We start from the raw sequence: 22,901 nt of genomic DNA, 5'->3' as shown, positions 1-22,901 counted from the left end.
AAGGTTCCTCCACTATGTCTCCAGCTAGGCCAAACTACAACACGATATGCAGAGCAAAGTTTGGTGATGGCCGATTATTAGAAACGCTCTGAAGCCTTCAGAAGACACTTTCTCTGATCAGAAATGTAAAAGAAAGCATGAAATTACAAAAGACCAAAAAGGGTGTAACATCAAACCAGAACATCAAAAAACAAAAAAGAAAACCATTTGTTCATTTGTCTTCTAAACAGCATAATTAAATTCAGGGTCTCGAGGGGCCGGAACCCGACGGCACAGGGCACAAGGAAGGAACCTCAGACAACCTCACCAATCCAAAATCACCAAAAACTAAACAAAACAAAAAAAAAACTGCTTTTTATGAGCTTCATAAATTTTGTTTAAAATGTTAACTGCACAACGCTATAAAATCACTACAAACTAATCCGTGTCGGATGTAATTTGTAGATTCAATAATTTTTTTTTAAACACATGACCTCAGAACTGATGAACACACACACTCTCAACAGCTATACTTTTTCTTTTAGATGGTCCCTGAGGGAGAACTCAGGCTAGCGTGCAAACCACTCAGTAAAAAGGCTGCAGTGGTGTCACTGAGTGACCTGAGTGTGTCCCTCAAAAAAATGTTAGAAGAAACACATTTCAAAGGATCAAAACATCTTTGAAACATCTCAAAATTGCTCCACGTGGCAACGTATCTGACCACTGTCAAAACCATGCAGCTTTCATTAAACCAACCTGCAGACATCACAATGTTGCTTGAAAGCATCTCCATTTAATCTCCAGCAGAGAAGGAAATCAGCCTCCCAGTGGCTTTCAAGGATGCTCCAACCCCCAACCCACCCCCAACTCTCTCTCTCTCTCTCTCTGTCTTTCTCCCTTTCTCCCTCTTCTTGCTCTCTCCATCCTGCCCAGCAAATTAGATCGGCAGAGGAGAGGAGGTGTGGCTCCCTGGGGCACAGCCCCGTGGGATTCTGGGCTTGGCACTCTGATTTTCACAGCCTAATGGACTTCTGCCTCACCCCAGTTGACTCCACGTTTCTGGAATGGGGGATTTCCCCTGAAAGCTTTATGAGAGAGACAGAGCACAGACAGAGAGATAGAGACACACACAAAGAGAACTGGGCAAGGGCCTCTCACAACGACACAGCCCCACATCACCATGGGCTGGCCTGCAGCGTGGCACGGGGCATCAGCTGAGCACTTCGAGTGCGCAGCCAGGAGAAGAGAGGCCTCCGTTTACACGCCAAAGCCGGTAGCGTCTGCAGAGCTCAACCGATACCGCGCTTCCGCCCGTCTGCAGGTGCCAGCTCAGCTTTCAGAGCGCCAACATCAGCGCGGGTGCCGAGGGCTGCGTCACAAGCCGCCGAGGTCCGACGGGCTGGACGCCACCACCCGGGAGCCCTCCGATAAGACGTGCACACAGGACAGGCCGGGCAGATGAGAGCGAAGAGTTCATGCAGGGCAGCTGCTGTAAGGTGAGCTGGGGCGGTAAGCCGATCCGGAGCTGCCGCAGAGCCCGGGGTCAAGAACCCCTCTAAACCGATACTGGTCTCTAAGAAACAGGGATATGCTGAGGGGGTGAGTCTGTTAGCCCCCCCCCCACACACACACACACCTACAGCAGCACCACAGCAAGCAGAGGCGTAAGAGCAGGATTAGCATTTGCCATTAAGTGAACCCGACACCATTACCTTTAAGTGTCAAGTTGCCACCGTCAGTCTGGATAAAGATGACAAAATGAGTCAACACAGAAACGGGATATAACCCGACTTAAAGAAGGACGCTGTGGGTTTATTTGAAAAAGCAGGTGACGACGAGACGGTGAACTTTCAGTATGTCATGCCCTCATAATGCCATGCAACCACCTGACCACTAGGAAAGAGGAACAGGACAGTATTGATCACATGCTTGGTTTTACAGACACTGCTCCCACACTCCAAATGATGGTAATCCATTAGGAAACACAGAGAGACGAGTCACTCCCTCGCCATCACATCGAACCACTGGAGAGGATGCTCAGTCAGGCCGGGGTCACCCACACGGAGACACAGAGAGCTTCTACAGGCCTCCTCATGACGGCCAGGCCAACCTCCTCTGGTGCTCAGAGGACAGAGGCCTCGGGCTCCATGTGTTTTTAGCCATTTAGCAGCTGCAGAGGGGCTGCTAAAGAGCGTGTTAAGCCCCAATAACAGGCCACAAGCAGGGAGGTCTACAAATGCCTGGGCTGGGTGCTTTTGGGGCCGTGATGAACATGAGCTCCCGAGCAGTGTGAACATGGAGAAGCACCTTTGCTTTGATGTGTGGGGGATGCAGGGGCGGGGCAACCACAAGTGAATCGTCAGCCTCTGCGGAAATGCACCGCTCATCAAACCATCAAACCAAAGACAGAACGTCTGGGGGATAGCCTCTGTCTCCATGTGATACTGAATAATGTAGCTCACTTAAGCAATTCAAAGAGCTCCAGGGTTGTTGTTGTTGTTTTGTTTTTGTGTGTGTGTGTGAACTGCTGAATAGCAGCTAAGGAGCAGGGGAATTGGACGAGACCCACCACTAGGCAGGTTTAGTTGGAGCAAAAATTATATAATACATAGAAAGCATACAGAAGGAGAATGTGTGAAAGCAGGGGAAATGGTTGTGTTAAAACACACACGTGTGTATGTGCACAGGGGTACCTGAGACACCTGGGACTGTATCAAAGGTGAGGGGGCTCAAAGTGCCAATAAAGGTATAAAATGCAAATATTATACTTACAGTCACTATGCCTAAGACATTCACCTACTTACAACTGATCATCCAGTCAATATGCCCAAGACATTCCCATAGTGAGCCACGCTCTCCGTAATTGTTAATGTTATTTGTAACAAAAATCCGAAGACCAACGAGTGTCACACATTTTGACAGGTCCCTCAATCTGCACAGAGGCTGACTGGCTGCTCCCGTGCCCGACTCCAGCAGTGCTGCGGCGTGATGGATGGCCCGCACCCTGGGGGTCAGTCCTTGGGCCTCCGGCCATCATTCCAGCCCTGGCACAAACGTGCTGGCAGGCACAGGTAGCGGGGCATGCTGGGATCCCACGCCCTGCCGCAGAAGTCACATGGCAGCGGCTACAGCTGTTTCTCCACCTCTCGGGCTGGCCATGGAAGCCCCATCGATGGGCCAATCGGATGCTGATGGAGGCCCCCTGGGACTCGCTGCCCTTGCACTGCCTTTACAGGGAGCGCAACCCTTTCTCCCGCTGCTGTGATAAGCTTGCTGCGAAGCCCAACCCACACTCTCCCCAACTGTCACTCACACTCACACGAACACCTCCTCCTCTGCCTCCTCTGTTAGCAGGGCAGGGCCAGGAGGAGCACGACACGGAAGGGTGAGGAGCGGTGAGGGTTCAGCAGGAGCAGCGTGGTAATGGGAGGCTGCGGTGGAGGGGGGCGGCGTGGGTCCAGAGGAGGAGTTTGACTCCACGCGGTGCTCCTGCAAGAAGCCTGGAATACTGAGCTGGAGGAGAAAAAACATCCAAGCTGGATGTTTGTAGGTCGTCAACAACGCGGACCTCGACCTCGCTACCATGACCGCGTCGAGCCACTTCTAAAGCCGACCGTGAGGGCTCTGCCCCCAACACGCTCGCAGACAAACCCACCCTGATCAGACCCTGATTGCTTTCAGAGCGCGTCATCTGCTTACTAGTGCTAAGCTCCTAAGCCAATTAGGTCTGGCGCTCACCCAGACCTCGGCATCCTCCCCTTTCCAACTCCATGCGACTCCTGCCATAGAAAGCCCCGCCCCCCAGCAGTGGTAGCGGTAGCACAGTGGTTAAGGTTCTTGATGAGTAATCAGAAGGTTGCTGGTTCAAGCCCCACCACCACAAGCTTGCCACTGCTGGGCCCCTGAACAAGGCTCTTAGCCCTCAATTGTATTCAGTCATAATCACAATCCGCTTCGGATAAAAGTGTCAGCTAAATGCCGTAAATGTAAACGTACCCGTTCGCTGCACAGCAGGGACGAATGTGTAATGAAAAGAAGAAGATAAAACAAAAAGGTAAGAGGCTTGCCCATGCGCACCTGCTGCTGGTACAGTGGGCGGAGCCTGCCGGGACAGAGCGTCAGGCCTCGTGCGTTTACGCTGGTCTGCAGCTCCAGCTTCACGCCGTCGGCTGGCCTCACCAGCACAAACGCGCGGTTGCGGATCCCCGAGTTACCTCGCCGAGTCCCAAAATCCGGAGCAGCGCCCCTCCCCCCGCTTCGCGCGCAGTGGTCCCCAACTGTGTCATGACTGTGTAGCTGCTGATCTACATCAAATGAAGGAAAAAGCATTCATGCAGTGGTGACTGTCGCCACACCGGGAAAATGAGTCACCCTCTCAACAATGGCCTCAGTTAGTAAAACACTGCATTGAGTCCTTTCCTCCGGATGTGGGTTTGTATGGACATACTGTGTATGTGCGCTGTTCATTACAGGACCCCAGTGTCTGCCACCCTGGGGCAGGCAGCACGAGTGTGTGAGAGTTTGTGTGTGTGGTGAGCTCACATATCTTCTTTCTGCTTATGTGCAGGGCTTCGTGTGTCTGAGCAAGTGCACACCAGTCTGCAGAAAAGAGGAGAGAGAGAGAGACAGAAAAAGAGAGCGCGCATCAGACGGACATGAAGGAGAAAGAGGAAGAAAGGTGTTTTTATAGGCGACGCTGCAGAGCTGCAGAAAGAACATGCGCGCGTGAGAGAGAGAACACGTGAGAGAGTGTGAGAGTGCAGGAGAGAGCGAGAGGGAAAGTGCGAGAGAGAGAGAGAGAGAGAGAGAGAGAGAGAGAGAGAGAAGGAAAAGGGCAACACAAAGACAGCGGTGGGGTGATTGATATCGGGAGTGCTCTGGCACGGCCACCTGATCGGCGCCAGCACTGAACCCACTGAACCCAGTGGAGCCTCTGGCAGCCTGCACCCACTCCTGCACTCTGCAGCTTACTGTGTCCAGCCCTTCTGACACAAACACACACGCGCACGCGCACATGCACATGTGCACACACGCACACTAATACACAAATACACATGCATGCACATGCACACACACAAAATACGAGCACACATGCACGCACGCACTAATGCAGGAATGCAGTGCATGCCTGCTCATGTACACATATTAGCATGCACACAATCACAAATGTTAACACGCTAACAAACTCCACAGCTCATGAGACTAAACCAGCACATCACACACAACATACAGCTCTGACATCAACAGCTTAGCCTGCTTTTTAGTAATAGCAGTTTATAACCTCTTTATAAGTGATGCCCATCCCTTTGTGTATGTCTCGGCTAATAAACAAACACGCAGAAAACAAAAACAAAATTCCTCTGATATATTTTTATCGTCAATCATATGAAAATTCCAGCAAGTGTCCCCAAACCCAAACACACCAGGCTGGAACAGAAGCAGCCCATTGTGCATGCACGACTCTTTTGCATCACTGCAAGCGTAACAAACGGGCCTTTGAATCCCATTCCAGGCTTGTTCCCAGTAACCGCGGGAGGACGAGATCTTATGATAATGCTTGTGCTGAAGAAAAAAAAGGGAAAAGTGGCATTGGAGACCACAAACTGCATCCTGCCACTGGGGTCAGAGTCATGGGCTCGTAGCTGCCCGGTGAAGGATGACTCTCACCTCCGTCACAGCGCGTCAGTCACACTGAACTGGTGGAGGGGACATCGCCTGTCCAGCACTACTCGGGGGTCGCGGGATCACACGTGTGATGGAGCCCTCCATTTGTCTCTCAGCTAGAGATTATGAACGAACAAGCGCAGAATTTCAACAATGCCCTTCCTACGAGGTCACATGACCCCCCCCCCACCACCACACTGGCTGTTCTGTGCAGGGCTTCAGCGGCACAGAAAGGGCTTCAGAAAAGTGAGAAAGGTGTGGAGCATTTTACAAGTCTGGCAGAGTTCCAGACAAAAGGACACTATTCATCAAAAACATTAATTATAATATTAATTTCAATGAAGGGGCCATTTATGTGCATATTTTCAGCGTCGTCCCACTGGGTTAAATCTAATCTCCATGCTCGCAGAACCAAGGACAGAAAAACCAGATTTAATCTCACCAACCTCAAAATAAAGCAAAGTGGGATTATCGTTCAGAGTAAAAACTGTGCTTACTTCTCAAACACAAGAACATAATTTGGCAAATTCAAAACAGGTGATGTCCATCCTGACCCCCTTAGGACCTCATCCCCCTTCCCGAATCAGGGGCTGAGGAAGCGAGCGCCGGCAGCCAGCGGAGTCTGAAGAAGCGCTGCTATTTTCATCCACAAAGATCAACTTTCACACAGGAAGTCTAAGATGGGAAAAATGACAGACATGTTTTCCCCTTTTCAAATCAACATCCGCCAAGTGGCTGATTCACATAGCTGAGGTTTGGCAAACGGTTTGATTATCCCTGGTGTGAACAAACAGCCCTCTGAACAGAAATCTGCTTCCCGGTCTGAATTTGAGCCACGATAACATAGTAAAGCAGAATATACGGTACAGACACAGAACATACGTCCTTTGGGGACTCTTTTGACCAGAGGGACAAAACACTGCCTAATGGGAGCCAGACAGACAGGCTGGCTTGTCGTGCAGTTCACATGAAAGATTGATGGTAGACTTTATAAACTGAAGGAAGACTGTTTTGCAGCCGAAAGCAGGCGTGCGGCAGCGCCGGAGCTGCTGGCCGGCTACCTGCAGAGTCGTTGCAGGGGGAAAGACGATAGCCCGGAGTCAGCGGGGCCGCTGTGTGTGGGAGCCCACGGCTGGCACTGGCGAAGAGCAGCTCTGTCGCATATTCCCAATTTTCCTAATTGCCCGGGGCTGTTTGCAGGGTTAGGAGGAAGGCTAGTTCTGTATTAATGACGGTGACGTGAGCATAGGTATCGCACGCACAGGCGCGCACACACGCACCCACACATCGAACTAACTACTGGGGAAAATGGCAACGCATTATACTGCAGTTTTATTATGCAGTACATTACTCAGCTAAATTTAACCCTAAAATTAAAATAATAAATAAACAACTGCGGAGGACTACGGCGCTTTTCAAAAGTCCTGCACGTCCTGAACGTCGCTGCTGTCCCTGGACCGGCTGACCGTAGAGCCCACCCGCCACGACATTAGCGCCGGCGACACCCGAGACGGCAGGACGAGCGGCTACCACCGAATGACCTCCTCGCTGTATCCCGCACGGAGGGAGCAGAGCGAGCCGCACGGGCCGCGGACGCACCGCCTCGGGTTTCCTCTCACCTGAACGCGGCGCGCGTGCATGCCTCGCTGCTCGGAGGCCCAGCCGCACCCACAGGCCGAGCGCGTCGGTAGCTCATCACTAAAACATGCAGGGTGAGGCAGAGGATGGATCACCGCAGGCACGGAAACGCGTCAGCAGCCCTGGCCTTCTCCTCTCGGGCACACACAGGATGCAATTTTATCTCCTCTCCTCTCTTCTCCTCTCCTCTCCCTCCCTCTCCCTGCATCTCCAACGCAGCCCTGGATGGCCCGCATCAAAACCATAAACTGAGAGTGTTCTGGAATCAATCTCTCTCTCCTCTCTCCCTATCCTCCTGCTGTCTCCCCAAAGGGTGTGATAGCACACACTGGTACCAGAATCACTCTTGTTCTCTATCTGCATTTCCCATCCTTAAGTTACTCACACACACACACACACACACACACACACACACACACGGAGCAGGATGACTAACTCTGCAGTCAGGCAGGCAGGTCAAGGCAAGCAGTGAGTCAGTCTGACCCTCAGACAGACGCTACATCGCCTGACCACCACAGCCAGCACCGGTCCTATCTGCATGCCATGCTATAAAACACACACACACACACACACACACACACACACACACACACACACAAACACCGTCTTTGAGTCGTGACTGAGGGGGCTGCAATCTTTTTAATATGTGCCAATGCTGGTCCGATACACACGCTTCTGTGTGCCAGTGCGTACAAGAGTGTGTTCTGGTGTGCCAGGCAGGAGCGTGCAGGCCCGGCACCTCTCGGCCAGATCCTGGGCGGGGCTTCGGGGGGGCATGGCCGTGTGCCGATCACACGCCAAGTTCAAAACGTCGGCGTGATGGCACGACCACCGCAGTGTGCTGGTCTTCCAGCCCTGGAGCCCTGGCACTAGCTGTCAGGCAGCGTGGGGAAGATCTCACTGCACACAGGGGTGGAGGCCTGTACTGAAAAGAAACCAGTCAAATCCAGTGAAGTTTAGTCTACTGGCCTGGCAACATTCAAACAGCTTTCCATATAACAGCAAAGCTAATTACTCCCACAGCTAATTGTAGGTGTGTTTAGTGAACGCTGATTAAACCTTAACACAATTTAGGGTCAAGACGTGAACACAAATCAGGCTCCTTAACACAACTAAGAGCAGGTATAAAAGACAAAAGTTAAATATTACAGCACAATCAGCAACATGGGCTGTGTGTGTGAGTGAGTGAGTGAGCGAGCGAGTGCAAAAAGAGAACACTTGCATGAGTTATGAATAAAAATACATGTTCCTTAACAAACATGTTAAGGAGAAATGTGAGCATCATATGATCAGAACTGTTTGAAAGCAGGTAAGCGGGGAAAAAAGGATTATGCTACATGTGTCATGTGTGACTGAGGGACGGAAACAAGTTCGACAAAAAACTACATCGCCAGCGTGACGGAGACAGCATGCGAGAGCGCGCGAGCATGCGAGAGAGAGATTCATTCATGTCCTTACATTCTCTTCTCAGTACAGAGTGTTCCAGAGGTCTGACCGGAGAAAGCATGGCAGCCACGCGCCTCCCTGCACTGAGCTCCACAGCCCCATAGCTGTCCTCCGGTCCACAGCCCCATAGCTGTCCTCCGGTCCAGCGAGTGGTGGAGACAGAGCGCGAGGAGAAAGAAAAACAAAGGGGGAGCAGGGTCACCCTGGCAGGCAGCCAAGCCCAACACAGTGAGCTCTGTTTTCCAGCTCAGGTCTACTTGACTTGTAATCGGAAGGTTGCTGGTTCAAGCCCCACCACTGCCAAGTTACCACTGCTGGATACCTGAGCAAGACCCTTAACCCTCAATCGCTCAAGGTGTACTCGGTCATAATTGTAAGTCGCTTCGGATAAAAGCGTCAGCTAAATGCTTTAGAATGTAAATCTCCACAGCCTCATAGCTGTCCTCTGGCTCTGGTCCACAGCCTCACACACACTTCCATATAAAGGCTTTCCATCACATTATTTAAAGCAGACAACAGATCATAAATTTTCATAAAATGACTTCTTCGATTCTGTTTAGTAAAAATTACAGTATGGCACTGAGGGTAAAACAACAACAAAATAATCCAGTAAACTGCAGTGCAGGTTGAAGTGGTGAGTATAATCTGTATGTTGATAGAACAACACCATTCCAACAAAATCTCAAAGTATTAAGACCCATGTTGCCATCCTGATATGTGTCTGTGGTGAGTCAATGGCTCCATAGAATTCCAGCGGTAGGGGGACGAGAGGAAGTTTTAAGGAGGCAAAGTGTTCTCAGCGTGCATTTGTAGGGGGGGGGGGGGGGGTTTGGTCTTAGTGACCTATTCACTGGTGTAGTAAACAGGAAATTATGTCACTCGTTTGGTCATCCTCAGCTCCTTCTCTCTCTCTTCCCCTAACAAACAGCTCTATTTTTAAAAGAGCGCAGAGTGAATGCAGTGGCCGGCCAAAGCGGGGGCACGGCCGGTCTTGTGCCGCAGCGAGGACTGGCACGACCGGGGGAGACGTGGAGGGGAAGGGGGACGGAGATGTTTGATGAGACAGACGGAGACGGCGACAAAATGGGAAATTAAAGACAGGAGACTCGGAGAAAGGGCGAGGGAGCGCAATAATGGCAGCGGCGAGTGGTGGAGACAGAGCGCGAGGAGAAAGAAAAACACAGGGGGAGCAGGGTCACCCTGGCAGGCAGCCAAGCCCAACACAGTGAGATCTGTTTCCCAGCTCAGGGCTGCGGCTCCGTCCACACACACACACACACACACACACACACACACACACACACACACACACACCCGACCCATTCTCCATTCTACTGCTATAGGCCCTTCCCAGGCGTGTCCACAGTCACCAGTGTACCAGTGTGACTGTCTAAAGGCCCAGTCTGTACAGCTGCACACAAACCCAATTGTGATTCTGACTCAGCAGGGCTCCTTCATGTATATGTTCAAAGAAAATACACATAAGAAAAGAAAAGAACACAAGGCAACCTGGCAACCCACAATCAGTGGCCACATACACACAAAAACACTGTAATGCAGATTATCAGCAAAACAGCACTTTGTTGTATAATCACTACAGCCTGTCAGAATTTTTACTTTCTAGGTACCAGTTCATCTTTCCAGATTACAAAATATTCAAATGAAGTTTTAAGTTTATAATAAGCATTCATATATATTTGAACTTATGAGTGCTAATTATTTGAGCTTGACCTCTAATTCTATTTGAAAATGAAATGCTAAATTTGCACAGACTTGGAAGTACGTCATCTTCTTAGCCAAGGAAGTAAACCAGACAAGTTCATTGCTAAAGAAGTGCGAAGGCCCCAGAAAGAGCTCAAGCATCAAACAGACAGACAGCTCCCGAAATGTGGTGCCTTTGAGGAACACGGTGCGGACATAACACAAGAAAGGTCAGCTTTGCTCATGTCTCTCTGCTCTTTCAGCTAAAGATGTGGAAATAAAATGTGTGAGAAGGCCCGGAGGGCTGGGGGAAAAAAAACAAAACAAAACACACAAATCACATCAGGCACTAAGCCCCACCAACCTACTGCTTGGATTTTGCCCTTAAAAAAATCAATTTGGGCTACAGGAATGACCGACACATACACTGTATCAGGAGTCATCTAAATCAACTCGATAATCCAACCAAGTGTATCGGTGGGGTAGAGTAGCTGGGGATGGAGATCCGCGTAGACACACACACGCACATTAGCACATGGAAAAAGTGTGTTGTGAGCGCAACAGAGACAGAGGGAGCACATTCGCATGTAAAATAAAAGCAGACCCTCTCTCCCTCATACACGCCTATGAAAAGGACAGAGAGACACTGAAAAACCACGAGAGATTCAAGGGAGAGACAACAGACCTCCAATATGGCACAGACAGGTTCCAGCCCCACATGGAGATGCCACCCCAGAGTGGTAAGCGCCCATGACACTTAAGGAACTGAGTGGGGTGCACGGGGATGTTTACATACCGTGGCCCAGGCACTATCTGCTACAGGAATACAATTCCCAAATGGCCGTTGAATCCCTTTATAAACATACGGAGCAAAGTAGTGCACCACTGCACAAGCACGCACACACACAGACACACACACACAGACATAAAATGAAACAGGCCTTGCTAGATTACAAGAGCCTGCTCACAGCCTGCTCAGTGTGCTAGTGTGAGTGTGAGTGCATCCAGGCATGCACGCGTGTTCAGACACCCTCATCAAAAGGTAGCAGGTTGACACATCCGAACTGTGGCGTGAGAAATGATGGATGCTGGTCTGAAAACAGCAGTCACTTAGAAAAACTTATGCGCTTGCACACACACACACACACAGACACACACAGACACATACACACACACACATACACAGATACAGACACACAGTCACAGACACACACAGACGCGCGCACGCAAGGAGGCACACCCATGCACATCCACAAGCGTAGCCTGACTGAAACCATGCTGTGGCATACTCTAGCAGCAGAGCCCACCCACAACAGAGGAATCTATCTCTAGGCGTGCGCGCACACACACACACAAACACACTCTCTCTCCCATTCACACACGTGTGCTCACACAGCCGAGCTCACTAGTTAACCAAGCCACTTACCCCTCTTCTGCACCCAGCCTTCCTTGACGATGGTGACATCGCTCATGATGTCTTCGTCCCGGTGTGCTCTCCACTCCCGCACGCCTGCTCCAGAAGGAGTGAGGGGGGGGGGAGGAGGAGGAGGAGGAAAGGAGAGGAGAGGAAGAGAGGAGGGGAGGGGTCAGCTGCTCACACACTCCCTCCCTGCCTGGTGCTCTCCCTCTCTCTCTCTCTCTCTCTCTCGCTCTCTCTCTCTCTCTCTTTTGGTTGCACTCTCTCACTCCGTTGGTTTACTTGTCAGCTATTTCTCTCTCTCTCTCACTTGCTCACTCTCTCTCTCTCTCTCTCGTTCTCTCTTTCTTTCTTTCTCTCCTGCTCTCCTGTCAGAGCTGGTATGGAGCAGGTTATCCCCTTCCTATTGCTGCTCCTCTCTCGTGCTCTTCAGACCTCCCCACTCCTCAGCAGTGACTCAGCCTAGAACAAACACACACACACACACACACACACACACACACACACAAAATGGAATGCATGGATTTTTCCTCTCTTCTTTCTCGACCCCTCCTCCCATCCCGAATTCTTACCCAACCAACAAACAGGCCTAAACAACAAGCCTCCCTGTTCCTTCTCCTCTCTATCTCCTTCCTGCTCCATCTCCCCTCATTCCTCCACCCTGCTCCATCTTTACCCCACTCTTTGCGCATTTCTACTTCCCAAACTGCTTAGAGCCAAGCGTGCTGCCACTGATGGCTGCATTAGTGCCTCACACTTTGCAGACACACTGCTTACTGTCAAGTTTGCCCAGGTTTAGTCTTCAAATGATCACCAATTTGCACTCAATCCCACTGCAAACACATGCTGTACATGTAGTGCAGAGTTGTACGAGTACTTCAAAGGCCCTCAGGACTTAAACAATACGCGAGTCAACCCGTAACACATTAAAACATCACTGACATATCAGAATTCATGAAGCATTGGGTGAATTTTTAGATGATCTGATTACCCAACTCCCCTATATTCTCCTTCCTACTATAATGCAGCATTCTGAAATGCTGTTTTAGGGAGCAGCAATATATACTGAAGTTTCGTCAACAATGGTAATCTTAGGCATGTTGCATCTTTTCTTTCTGCATTTGGGGTTGTCACACAGCGCTTGGAGTTAAATATGAACAGCTGCAGCCTACATGTGACCGCCACTACTTGGTTGTCAAATTAGGGATTTTGGGTGTGTTGGAGGTGCATTCAAATTTCATTTGCATTTGTGCAACGCGGCTAGAAGCCAAGTGCTTGAGCCTCTCCAGGCCACAAGACACAAAGGGATCAGCACTGAAGCGGCGCTGGGCTCCCGCGAACTCTCCTCCACTGCCTTGGGTGTACATTCTCCGCACTGTGAACAGAGTACAGTTAGCTGACCTCTTGACCTGTTCGACTTCAACTACAAGTATGAATGTCACCATAAACAGAAACAAAAACTAAACACGTTCACAAGAATCAGTGTCAGGGATCTTGAATCATATACAATCAATGTTTCCACTAAGGCATTAGGAAACAGCCAGTCATTAAAGCCATGAATCCTGCCAACACATCAGGACACACAAAACATTAAGCAGCCTTGTTTAACTATTCTACTGCTCTCAGACCATTTCAAACTCAGATTGTGGGGATGTAATAAAAAATGCACATCTTGCAGTGCTTACAGGCTTTGTTTCTTCATCTGTAGAAATCAGATAATCACTGATCTATTTTCAATTCATTTAAATGTGTACAATATGAATATATAAAGAGCAGCAGAAGGTCTCAGATAGCTTCAAGCATGTCAACCTAAAGCTGCATAAAACAGGTAGCTAAACAGCACTGTCTTCTCTTTTTATTGGTTAGTGAGACTTCCTGGTTTTTGACTTCGATAACGTAAACACATTTTGAAAGAGAAAAGTTTTTTTTTTTCTAGCGTGTCACATTAGAAGGGCAAATGTGGTAAACCTAAAACAGTTTTCACCACAAGGAACAAATCTATTTAGCCATTTACCAAAGTGAAAGCAGTCTTGGAACACAGAACATCCAACATTTGCTTCGTAATTGTACTAAAATAATATTCACTGTATTATTTTAGTACTATAAATACTGGTCATTTTATTTAAATAGTATTGTTCTTCTGGAGCACAAAAATACAACTTTCAAAACTTACTTGGTATTTGAATTTAAGTAGTATGTACAGTACTTAAATCATACAGTACCTTAAAACAAAAACTCCATTCTTGTAAAATCTCCAATTACTTCAAGGTCATCTCAATGTGTGGACTGTCTGGCCAGTTTCTCTCTTTTGAGACACCTAGCAGTCTTTCAGCATGACAGTCTGAGGTGGGATCACATCACTAATCGGGCCGTAAAGGGGCCGTTTGTGGAGGTTTAAGACATTTACAATGCTCCATGGCTGTAGTCTGTCTCAAATAGGAAATGCTCAAAAATCAGAGTCACTACATGAAGTTGTTGGCCACGTCTGTGGGAGCATCACCTGTGTGCTGGGGGATCACCTCATGAGAACATGAGCTATAGCCTCTCCTCAGCTATCCTCCTGAAGCAATATAAAACTATACAGACCTGTAAAAGCTACACTGAAATATGATTTTTTAAAACTTGTATTTCCACTGCTCTTGGCAGGAATGATTGGAGAAGTAGATATGAGAGCATTCATTCTGGATTATGCTAGAAATTGTGCAAAGTAAATTTGGATATGGACAACATCTAGGGAACACAAACCGTACCGAACAGCTTAGCAAAAAGCTCTTGGTAGGTGAGAGCTGCCATAGAGCCATTTGAGCCGTGTTCAACTGCAACCTTAATCTTCTGTTAATATGATAAAGGCAGTGCATGTAGGGGCCACAAACGCATCAATGAGGTCTTTGTTTGTAGATCTGCAGCAAGAAACTCTCATAAGGTCAGTCCAAACTCTACGAAGCATCGGGGCTGTTGGAATGTTTGATGGTATTTTTCCACAGACTCTCGTATATCAAGAATGAAAAAAAAAAAAAAAAAGAGATGGTGAGATAAAGTGGGATCGGGTTTAGCCACTCACCCTTGAAGAAACCTTTAGTAATTCCAAAGGGAACATTTTTTTGTTGTTGGTCGCGGTGGTTTTCCTCCTGTCTGTGTAATTACACAGACCTCTTTGGTAGTATGAATGAATGCATGTTTAATAGAGTTTTAGTGAAAGTGTGTGGAATGGATGCAGGCCGGAGGTGTGAGTTTCGAAGAGACATTTTGACATGTCATCATCCACAAACACAGCCGTAGAATTGCACGGAAAAGCCGATCACTGGCCGGCCGCACATGTTGCTCAGAAGCCATCTATATCTCCAGTTCTGGGAATATAACACATGTGGAGTCATCGTATAGCAGCACCTCCTACAGCTGCAGATGCCTGTGACTCAGCCTGATGCATTGCCCTTGTCTGGACAGAAAAGCAGCGGAGGAAACGTGTTGTGCTCTTTGCCCACATCTCTCTCTCTCTTTCTCTCTCTCTCTCAGCTACCACCCAAACCCTTCAGCCATTCCTCACATGCCCCTCACACTGACAGGTAGCGAGGCTCCACCGCAATCAAAGCCACGGCCCCGTCCACGAAAGCCTGCTGCCACAGAGCTGCTGCAGATGCGCTGAAGTCCGTTCCTTGGCGCAGGCGTGGGGAGCTCCCTCAGCGTGTTTACTCTGCTGCACAGCTCAGACGGGAGGGGCTAATAGTCACAGCATCAATCAGTGTCAAAGCAAGGCTAGTGGCAACGATGCTGCACCGCATATATGCACAAGCTGGGTACACTCTCCATAACCCATATGCCACTTCCAGAATGATAAAGACGTATGCATGATAGAAATATGAATGAAGAAATATAGCATTTCAACTAAGTCATGTGAGATGCACATTAAAACTCTGAAACTTAGCATCTTAGAATACTGTTAGAATCTGTGAGATGCCAGAGATTAGGCTTGAATAGAGATATTAGTGTATGAAACAATCAAAGCAAGCAGCAGCATACATGATGGTATGAACTGGAAAATTAAATATTCTGCGTTTGAAACAAAACAAAGATTTTATTTTTTTTTAAAGCTGCTCATTTGAAGTTATGCCACAAAAACGCAAATTAAAAGAGAGTTCATAACATAGCTAAATTTGCAGCTAAACATTAAGTAAGGTTGAAATGTAGTTTTAGCTTATCTAGTATTAAATGCCAGCACATCAGCTCAAGCAATATAATAACAATCAATTCAAAATGAATAACACGTTCAGCCAGACAATACCTTTTGGACGTATACAACATTAACCAAAAATATAATCCTCAGAACACTGGAAAAAGTCAGTTCAATAACACTTGTGAATATCTTAAAACATTCTAGAAACATTCCAGTTCTAGAAAATTACCAAATTACCAAATATTTCCCTGTACCAAGGACTACCACAAAGCACCTTTACTGAAGGATGGGTCCAGACCCCTAAAGAATAAGAAAGGTCATCTTTCTATGGCAGGCTTGGTTTTGTTAAAGTAAAAATACACTGGTGTGTAGTGATTTAGCTTCCTGCAAAAATGCCTGCTTATGTTTTTTGCACAGTGAATCCAAATGTGTTTTTAGAATTTCTCCATCACCCATAATTTTTTTTGTTCCAGTTTACTCATATGTTGTTATGTATAGCGTGGAAAAGAGGTACCAAGAAAGTGAGTCCCCACTGTGCTGTTAGACCGCTGCTGGACACTAAAGAGGGATGTTCCTGAGGGCAAATATAGGCAAAACCCAAACATTGTACAATTAAGAAGTTTGTTTGTACACATTTTTAGTGTAATGAAATGTAATAGCAGTCTAAAGTGTAATAATAGCCATATTTGTAAATAAACAATAGATAATGTATTTACGCACTTAAAAACATATGTGACAGAATTAAAAAAAAAAATTCATTCAGCATAAAACACACTATAAGGTCCACTTATTTTACTCTGGAAAACAAAAAAAAAGTTCACATTTTGCCACGGTGAATATCTGTACATACACATGGCCGACAACTCACTTCCAGTTGGCATGATTTTGACTAAAAAGAAGAATTTTCTATTAAAGTAATTATTAAAACAACAACAACAACAACAATAAGTACAATAATAATACCTGTGCCATGCTAATTTGCAATTGTAGAAATAGAACATGGTGATCATTCTCTGGTATTGCAATATAAACTGATATAAACCTAGCCTTGGCTAACTATGACGCTAGCAGTTAGCCAGTAATATATGAGCTCCAAGTTTAATAAGGGAGGAGAGACTAACAAGAACAACACTATGGATAATGGAAGAGTACGAATTTCCTGGCTCAGAAGTATGACATCACAGAGTCAGGTTGAATCCTCTTGTTTAATTTTCATTTATTAGCTAGTGGCACATTCAAAATTTCAGAATTTTGGCACTAACCTATCACCTACTGCATGAGGAGATATTTATATTTGGAAGGAGATATTTTGGAGGGTATATTTTGCAACTACTGTCACTGTATAAGAATATGTGGATCCTAGATCATCAAACCAGGGGCCATTAGCTGACCTTAGAACAATGTTAAAATCAAAGGAGAACTGTACTTTTGCTGTACTCTGGTATAATTTTTGCCATGTTCTTGCTATGGTTACAATACCTTTAGACTCTACACATTTTAAAGAAACATCTTAAGACCTCTTTTTATCTTCCTGCTTATAGTGAGTCCTGACTCTTGGTTGTTTGTACATGTAGTGAATTCCTATATTTGGTAAGCTTGATGTTTTGTCATGTCATGGCTGGGGACTTTGTTTTATGAGGAGATTTTGTGTATTTTATTGTATTGTGAAGCACTTTGTGACTTTAAAAAAGGTGCTATACAATTGAAGATTTACTTATATGCTTACCTATTGTGAGTATTTGAGCAATTTTCACTTTTATGTCGATAACCAAGATTTGCGCAGAGAAAACCCTTTTAAAGCAATTCTGTACTATATTACAACCCAAGCCTCTATAAAGAGGACAGCATATCGCTTATATCAACTTTCATGGATGTCTTTTCTACTTTTACAGTTCACCCCACTGAAAGTGCAGTCACAACTCCTTGAACACACAAACACCATAAAGCGGTGAGATAACACCTTATCACTCCTCTTAAAGCCTAAGAGCTCTGGGTTGAAACGAAGTGCAGTATCGCTTCAAAGCGGCAAATGGTTTCAGTTTGCCTAATTAACGTAAATGCCATTTTCACAATAAAAGAAACCCACAGCCTCTCGTCAGGAACCTGCTCCACCCTCAGGAGGGAACGCTAAACGCCCACTGGTTCCACCTCCATGTCCAAATGCACTCCGTCACCATCACGAACTGGCTACTTTGTATGTGCTACTGTACAGCAGTTGAACTTCGTAAGCAAGCAAACAGCAACTGCAGCAGAGACTCTGGTGTATGATCAAGGTTTCTCCAAAACCTGCTCTGAAAGGAAGCATTGGCTGTAGCTGGACATGTGATAGCAACTTTGATAAACACTAGCAGACCTATGGTCGGTTAGTGTGAAAAGTAGTCTAAATCATTTTCTTATTATTTATTTGTCCTCTGTTGAAGTTTGGTGGAAACACTGAGGGTTTCCATTTCTATTCTCAGTGAAAAAATGCTACCCTGTCTCTCCATATCTGTCCAAGGATGCACTTATAAGTGGGAATAACGCTCTAGCAATGCTCGACAGCTTCTAAATCCTCCTGGGTTTCATTTAACCACACAGCAAAATCTGATTTTTCCACATATCCACTAAGTATGTGAACAGCAAAAATCGCATCTAATAAGACCTGTCATGAAACACCTTAGCAGACAACCTGTTTTCCGGAAACCAACACAGACATTCCAGAGTCTCAAAAAACAAGCAAGATAAGCACAAAAGCAGCTTGGCTTGGACATTTCAACCTCACACTGTCTATGGAGAGCTTTAGATCTGACCAACACAGAAGCCTTAATATAAGAAACAACATTTTTATTAGAATTATCTCTCTTTTAGATTCTCTGGTGGTTACATGTCTGGTTCCATGGTTGTCAAACCAAAATAGGAAGCAGTATATATTGCTTACCAAATCGCTCTGGAGTCCATTTTCTCTCACCTACTTTTAAATGGAAAGACAATGCATATTCTGATTTAACATCCTCTTATGTCATTCACTGCACTATATGGCGCTGATCAGAACTATCATGACGTGAGAAAACGTGATTTGGCTTCAAACCACACAAAACTCCAGCTCCCATCTACTTAGAATGCTCAATTCATACCTTAAAGCACGCAAACCTGCAGCCCAGCTACTGACCTGCTGAATGAATGATGAGTGAGTGGGAAGCACTCATTCAATGAGCATTGGGGTGGGGAGGGGTGCATACACACTGCAGCAGAAACTGAGATCGCAAAACCAGAATGGAGGAAATGAAAAAGTTCTGAATGAATATGGTAGGATGTGAATGTCTGAGGTCTCTGAGGAGTTCCGCTAACCTGCTACAGCCATAATTCAAACACACTCTCACACTCATGTCTCTCTCTCTCTCTCTCCCCTTCTCTTTCTGTACACTCACTTGAACGAAAGCAGAAGTGTGTGTAGGAAGAACCGTCTGTGGAAAAAATGTCAAATTTAATGCTGGTCATGTGAATTTACATTTAGTTTGGTTTGTTTTTCACCATACCACAAACTAACATTCTAAATAGGTCCTGAAAATGAATTATTCACACTCATAAGGCATGACAGGTCACATTAGGATTAGGGCACACAATAAGCAAATGTTTGACAAAAATGTGTAGATCCTCAGTTAGAATTATTGCCCATTCATAACCTCCTGGCTACCACTGGTTCTGCTTGGCACAATTTATACCATTTGGAATTGCATTGCAATACTTAAAAGTAATTAAGGTCTCTTGGCTATCTTGCCACTGCGGATAGAGATCTTGCACCGGACATGCCGCAACAAAACAAACATGATTTGCAGCTCACAAACACATGGTCAGTGGTCTACTGTTCCTTTACTTGTCAACAGACAAAGCTTTCTTTTAGTCTTTACTTAACTCACCTCACACTAAGGTACTGGAGCTCAGCTAAGGGTCAAGTGAGGTCAGAGTTCTAGCTATACAAAGTAGCTCCTGATAAGTACTGTTCTTAAGGGTTTTTTTCAAACCATCATAACAGGCCCTGATGCAAATGACATCGCACGATTTGTTTTTATTTCCTTTATAATTTCCTTATTAGCTGGGAGATATTGTATCAGTCACAAATATTATCGCTTTGCCACGCCTTTAGTCTACTCGTTCGCCTTTTTGGTCACCGCCCCCCCTGTTCTAACAAACTTATAGATATTGCCATGTTTACGGACCTACCAACAAACGCTGCAGCGTTTCTCAACAACAGCATCGCCGCAACCGCACTCGTGGTACATTAAACCCGCAGCACATCCTCAGTGTCTCCCCTAAAGCTCGGCGTTCAGCTGCTCACATCAACCCTGGTGCTTTGCAGTGGAAAACAACATGACAATGGCTGACATGACAAACAGTCTAAGCTTGCTTGTTACTGGTAGCTTAATGGGTGAGGGGCACGATGCCCGAGTAAGCACGAATATAAACACTGTTATGAACGCAAGGCGTCCCACACCTAAACAAGCATAACGTCGCTAGTGTGTGGAAGAACTGCCATTGTATGGGTAGTCACTTAACCTACGCTGTAATAATGAAATGTATAACAGGTTATCTGAGACTTGCCAATGTAACTATTTCAAATATTGAAATGTGAAAACGTATCTCTTCTGCAAAAAAAACTGCAAAATAGCTTATTCCAGGGAAGTACAGTTACGAATGTTTTCATCTTATCTCAGCAAAGAACATAATACATATTCTTATCGTTGTCTCGTACGCAAGGTTGCAGAAAATGTTTGGGGGTTTTTAATGACACAAGTCGCAGTAAAATCACCATGAACGATCAGCCGCCGGCATTTGAAGTGCTGTAACTAATTGCTTACGGATGATTGGGCTAATGCAGAGAGCAGGGCTACACACACTAGGCCATAAGCAGAGAACTCTACCTTATCATCGTCCTTAACTCACAGCTTCTGTCCTGCAGCATCAAACTCGCTCCATCTCATGGCTATGTACGCTAAGACTAAATGGAGCGGGCAGTTCCGAACCAGTCTGCACGCAGCCTGCATTACGGACGCCGCCTCATCAGCTGAGCATCCTGGAGGAGCTGCATCCTATATTCGGCTATGTTTACCTGCTGCTGGCGTTGGTGGGGGATACCAAGAGTTTCCCCTCGCCTTTGAGCTTTCCTGACAGATTTGCGCGTCTTCGTCAATCGCTAGAATCGCACACAGAACTAGCGGTGCAGTAAAAAAAACAAAAAAAACCAAACAAACAAACAAACAAACAAAAAAAAACGGACCCGATCTGTCACTATAGTTGACACGAGCCGAGTAATGGTGCTGACCAAAACAAACGCCGTTTCCTTACCCCGTGCACCGTCGCTGCGCTTCCACCAGCGCAGATAGTTGTTGACTTTCAGGAAGGTTCGTGACGTCACGGGCAGCCTCTCGTCGGACGGCTTCCCTGTCCCCGTCTCTCCCTGTCTCTCCCTGTCTCTCCCCGTCTGTCCCCGTCTCTCCCCGTCTCTCGCCGGCCACGCCAGGTTCGCCCGCTCCCTCCTTCAGCCTCCTTCGCTCGTCCGCGTTGGGCTCGGCCAACGAAACTCTCGCGAGATTCCGTTTGCTGATAAGATGCGTGTCTATGGCTCCTCTACTTGACGTTATCATTAACAACAACTGGCGTTCTTTCCTAGAAAAACTGAAGTTTATGAATGACCAATTCTGCACGATGATTTTTAAAAATGTTATATTCTATATAGTATCATCTTACAATAGATATATATGACGAGTGATTTGAATGTATCTGCATTAGACAGCCTAGCTCTCAGCTACTATCTAAAGCAGGTACTGAGTAGCTCTGTAAATTGTAGAGGTGAGTCTGTTTCTGAGGTAATTAGCTACGTATTTGAGCTGGTGTCCCCATGATATTCACTACATTATATATTAGCCCAATAGGCCATACTCAGCTTTTAGTCCGTATTACTGTCAATATTATTAATATTTTAATAATATTATTAAAAAATATTGTATTTGTTTATTTACTTATTCATTTATTCGTTCATCCATTCAGTTGTTTATTTATTTTTAATAAAGTAAGTGTCACCAAGGTTTGGTGTTATGTGCGGTGTTAAGTCAGGACTTTTAAGGAGTGATGTCATTATTACCATAGTTTGAGTAAAAAATGCTAAATTCCTAACTTCAAAGCAGAAAATTATATTGTTTGTGTAATAAGTTAACATAGCAGGTTTTAGTAAATATTTTCTATGATATTGCAAATTCTTCAGATGATTCAAATTTACGCATTTTCTGCTAGAGGCTTTACAGGTCAGAAAAGTTATGCACTGTTCTAAAACCAGTTGTCGATGTATGCTTTCTAATCACTTTATACAGGGGATTAAATACTTTGTTTTTTGTAACACATTTTGTCAATGTAATAACCAGTAACATTTTCAAATATTCAAATGTTTTCCACAGCACTCATGGCCACTCATTATAGGTGGCACTTGTTGCAGAGCTGTAAGGGTTGCTTTGGGTACATGCATACCATCCCCAGCCTCTTCATTGCGAACACCATACCAATTCTGAGTAGGGGTCATTTGCTCTTAGAACAGCCCTTGACTGTGTGTGGAATGCATCAAGGAGATTTTGGCCCATGTTGATAAGGCTGCATCTTGTAATTAAGGCAGATTTGTCTGCTGCACTTTCATGCAGTAAATCTCCTGGTCTACAACATCATAAAGGTGCTTTTTTGGATTCAGGTCTGGTCACTTAGGAGGCCACTAAAGTATGCTGAACTTATTGTAATGGTTGTGGGACCAGTTAAAGATGACTTGTGCATTTGATATGGCACATTACTATGCTGGAGGTTATTATTATAAGATGGGTAAAATTTGGCCATAAAGGAAACTCATGGTCAGAAACAATGCTCAGA

The 22,901-nt window shown here is 46.1% G+C and overlaps 1 protein-coding gene across 4 annotated transcripts in view; it reads right to left on the bottom strand.

The window, feature by feature from the left end:
• Window positions 1-12,028, bottom strand: part of akt3a (v-akt murine thymoma viral oncogene homolog 3a) — a 61,140-nt gene extending 49,112 nt beyond the window's left edge. For 2 of the 4 annotated variants that reach the window (XR_004776697.1, XM_035531840.1), the window contains exons 1-2: window positions 8,740-8,923; window positions 4,522-4,578 (exon numbers count right to left, since the gene is read on the bottom strand). Coding sequence is in view for 3 of the 4 variants with exons in the window: in XM_035531840.1 (XP_035387733.1) it covers window positions 4,522-4,578; window positions 8,740-8,788 (106 nt within the window). In the remaining variant the exon portion in view is untranslated. Of the gene's footprint in view, window positions 1-4,521; window positions 4,579-8,739; window positions 8,924-11,854 lie in introns of those variants that run through there. The other 2 variants (XM_035531841.1, XM_035531842.1) reach the window with 2 other exon arrangements.
• Between the last annotated feature and the right edge of the window lie 10,873 nt (window positions 12,029-22,901).

This window comes from Electrophorus electricus, chromosome 11 (assembly GCF_013358815.1).
Source record: "Electrophorus electricus isolate fEleEle1 chromosome 11, fEleEle1.pri, whole genome shotgun sequence".
NCBI classification, from domain to species: domain Eukaryota; kingdom Metazoa; phylum Chordata; class Actinopteri; order Gymnotiformes; family Gymnotidae; genus Electrophorus; species Electrophorus electricus.
This window is presented reverse-complemented; position numbering and strand designations above follow the sequence as displayed.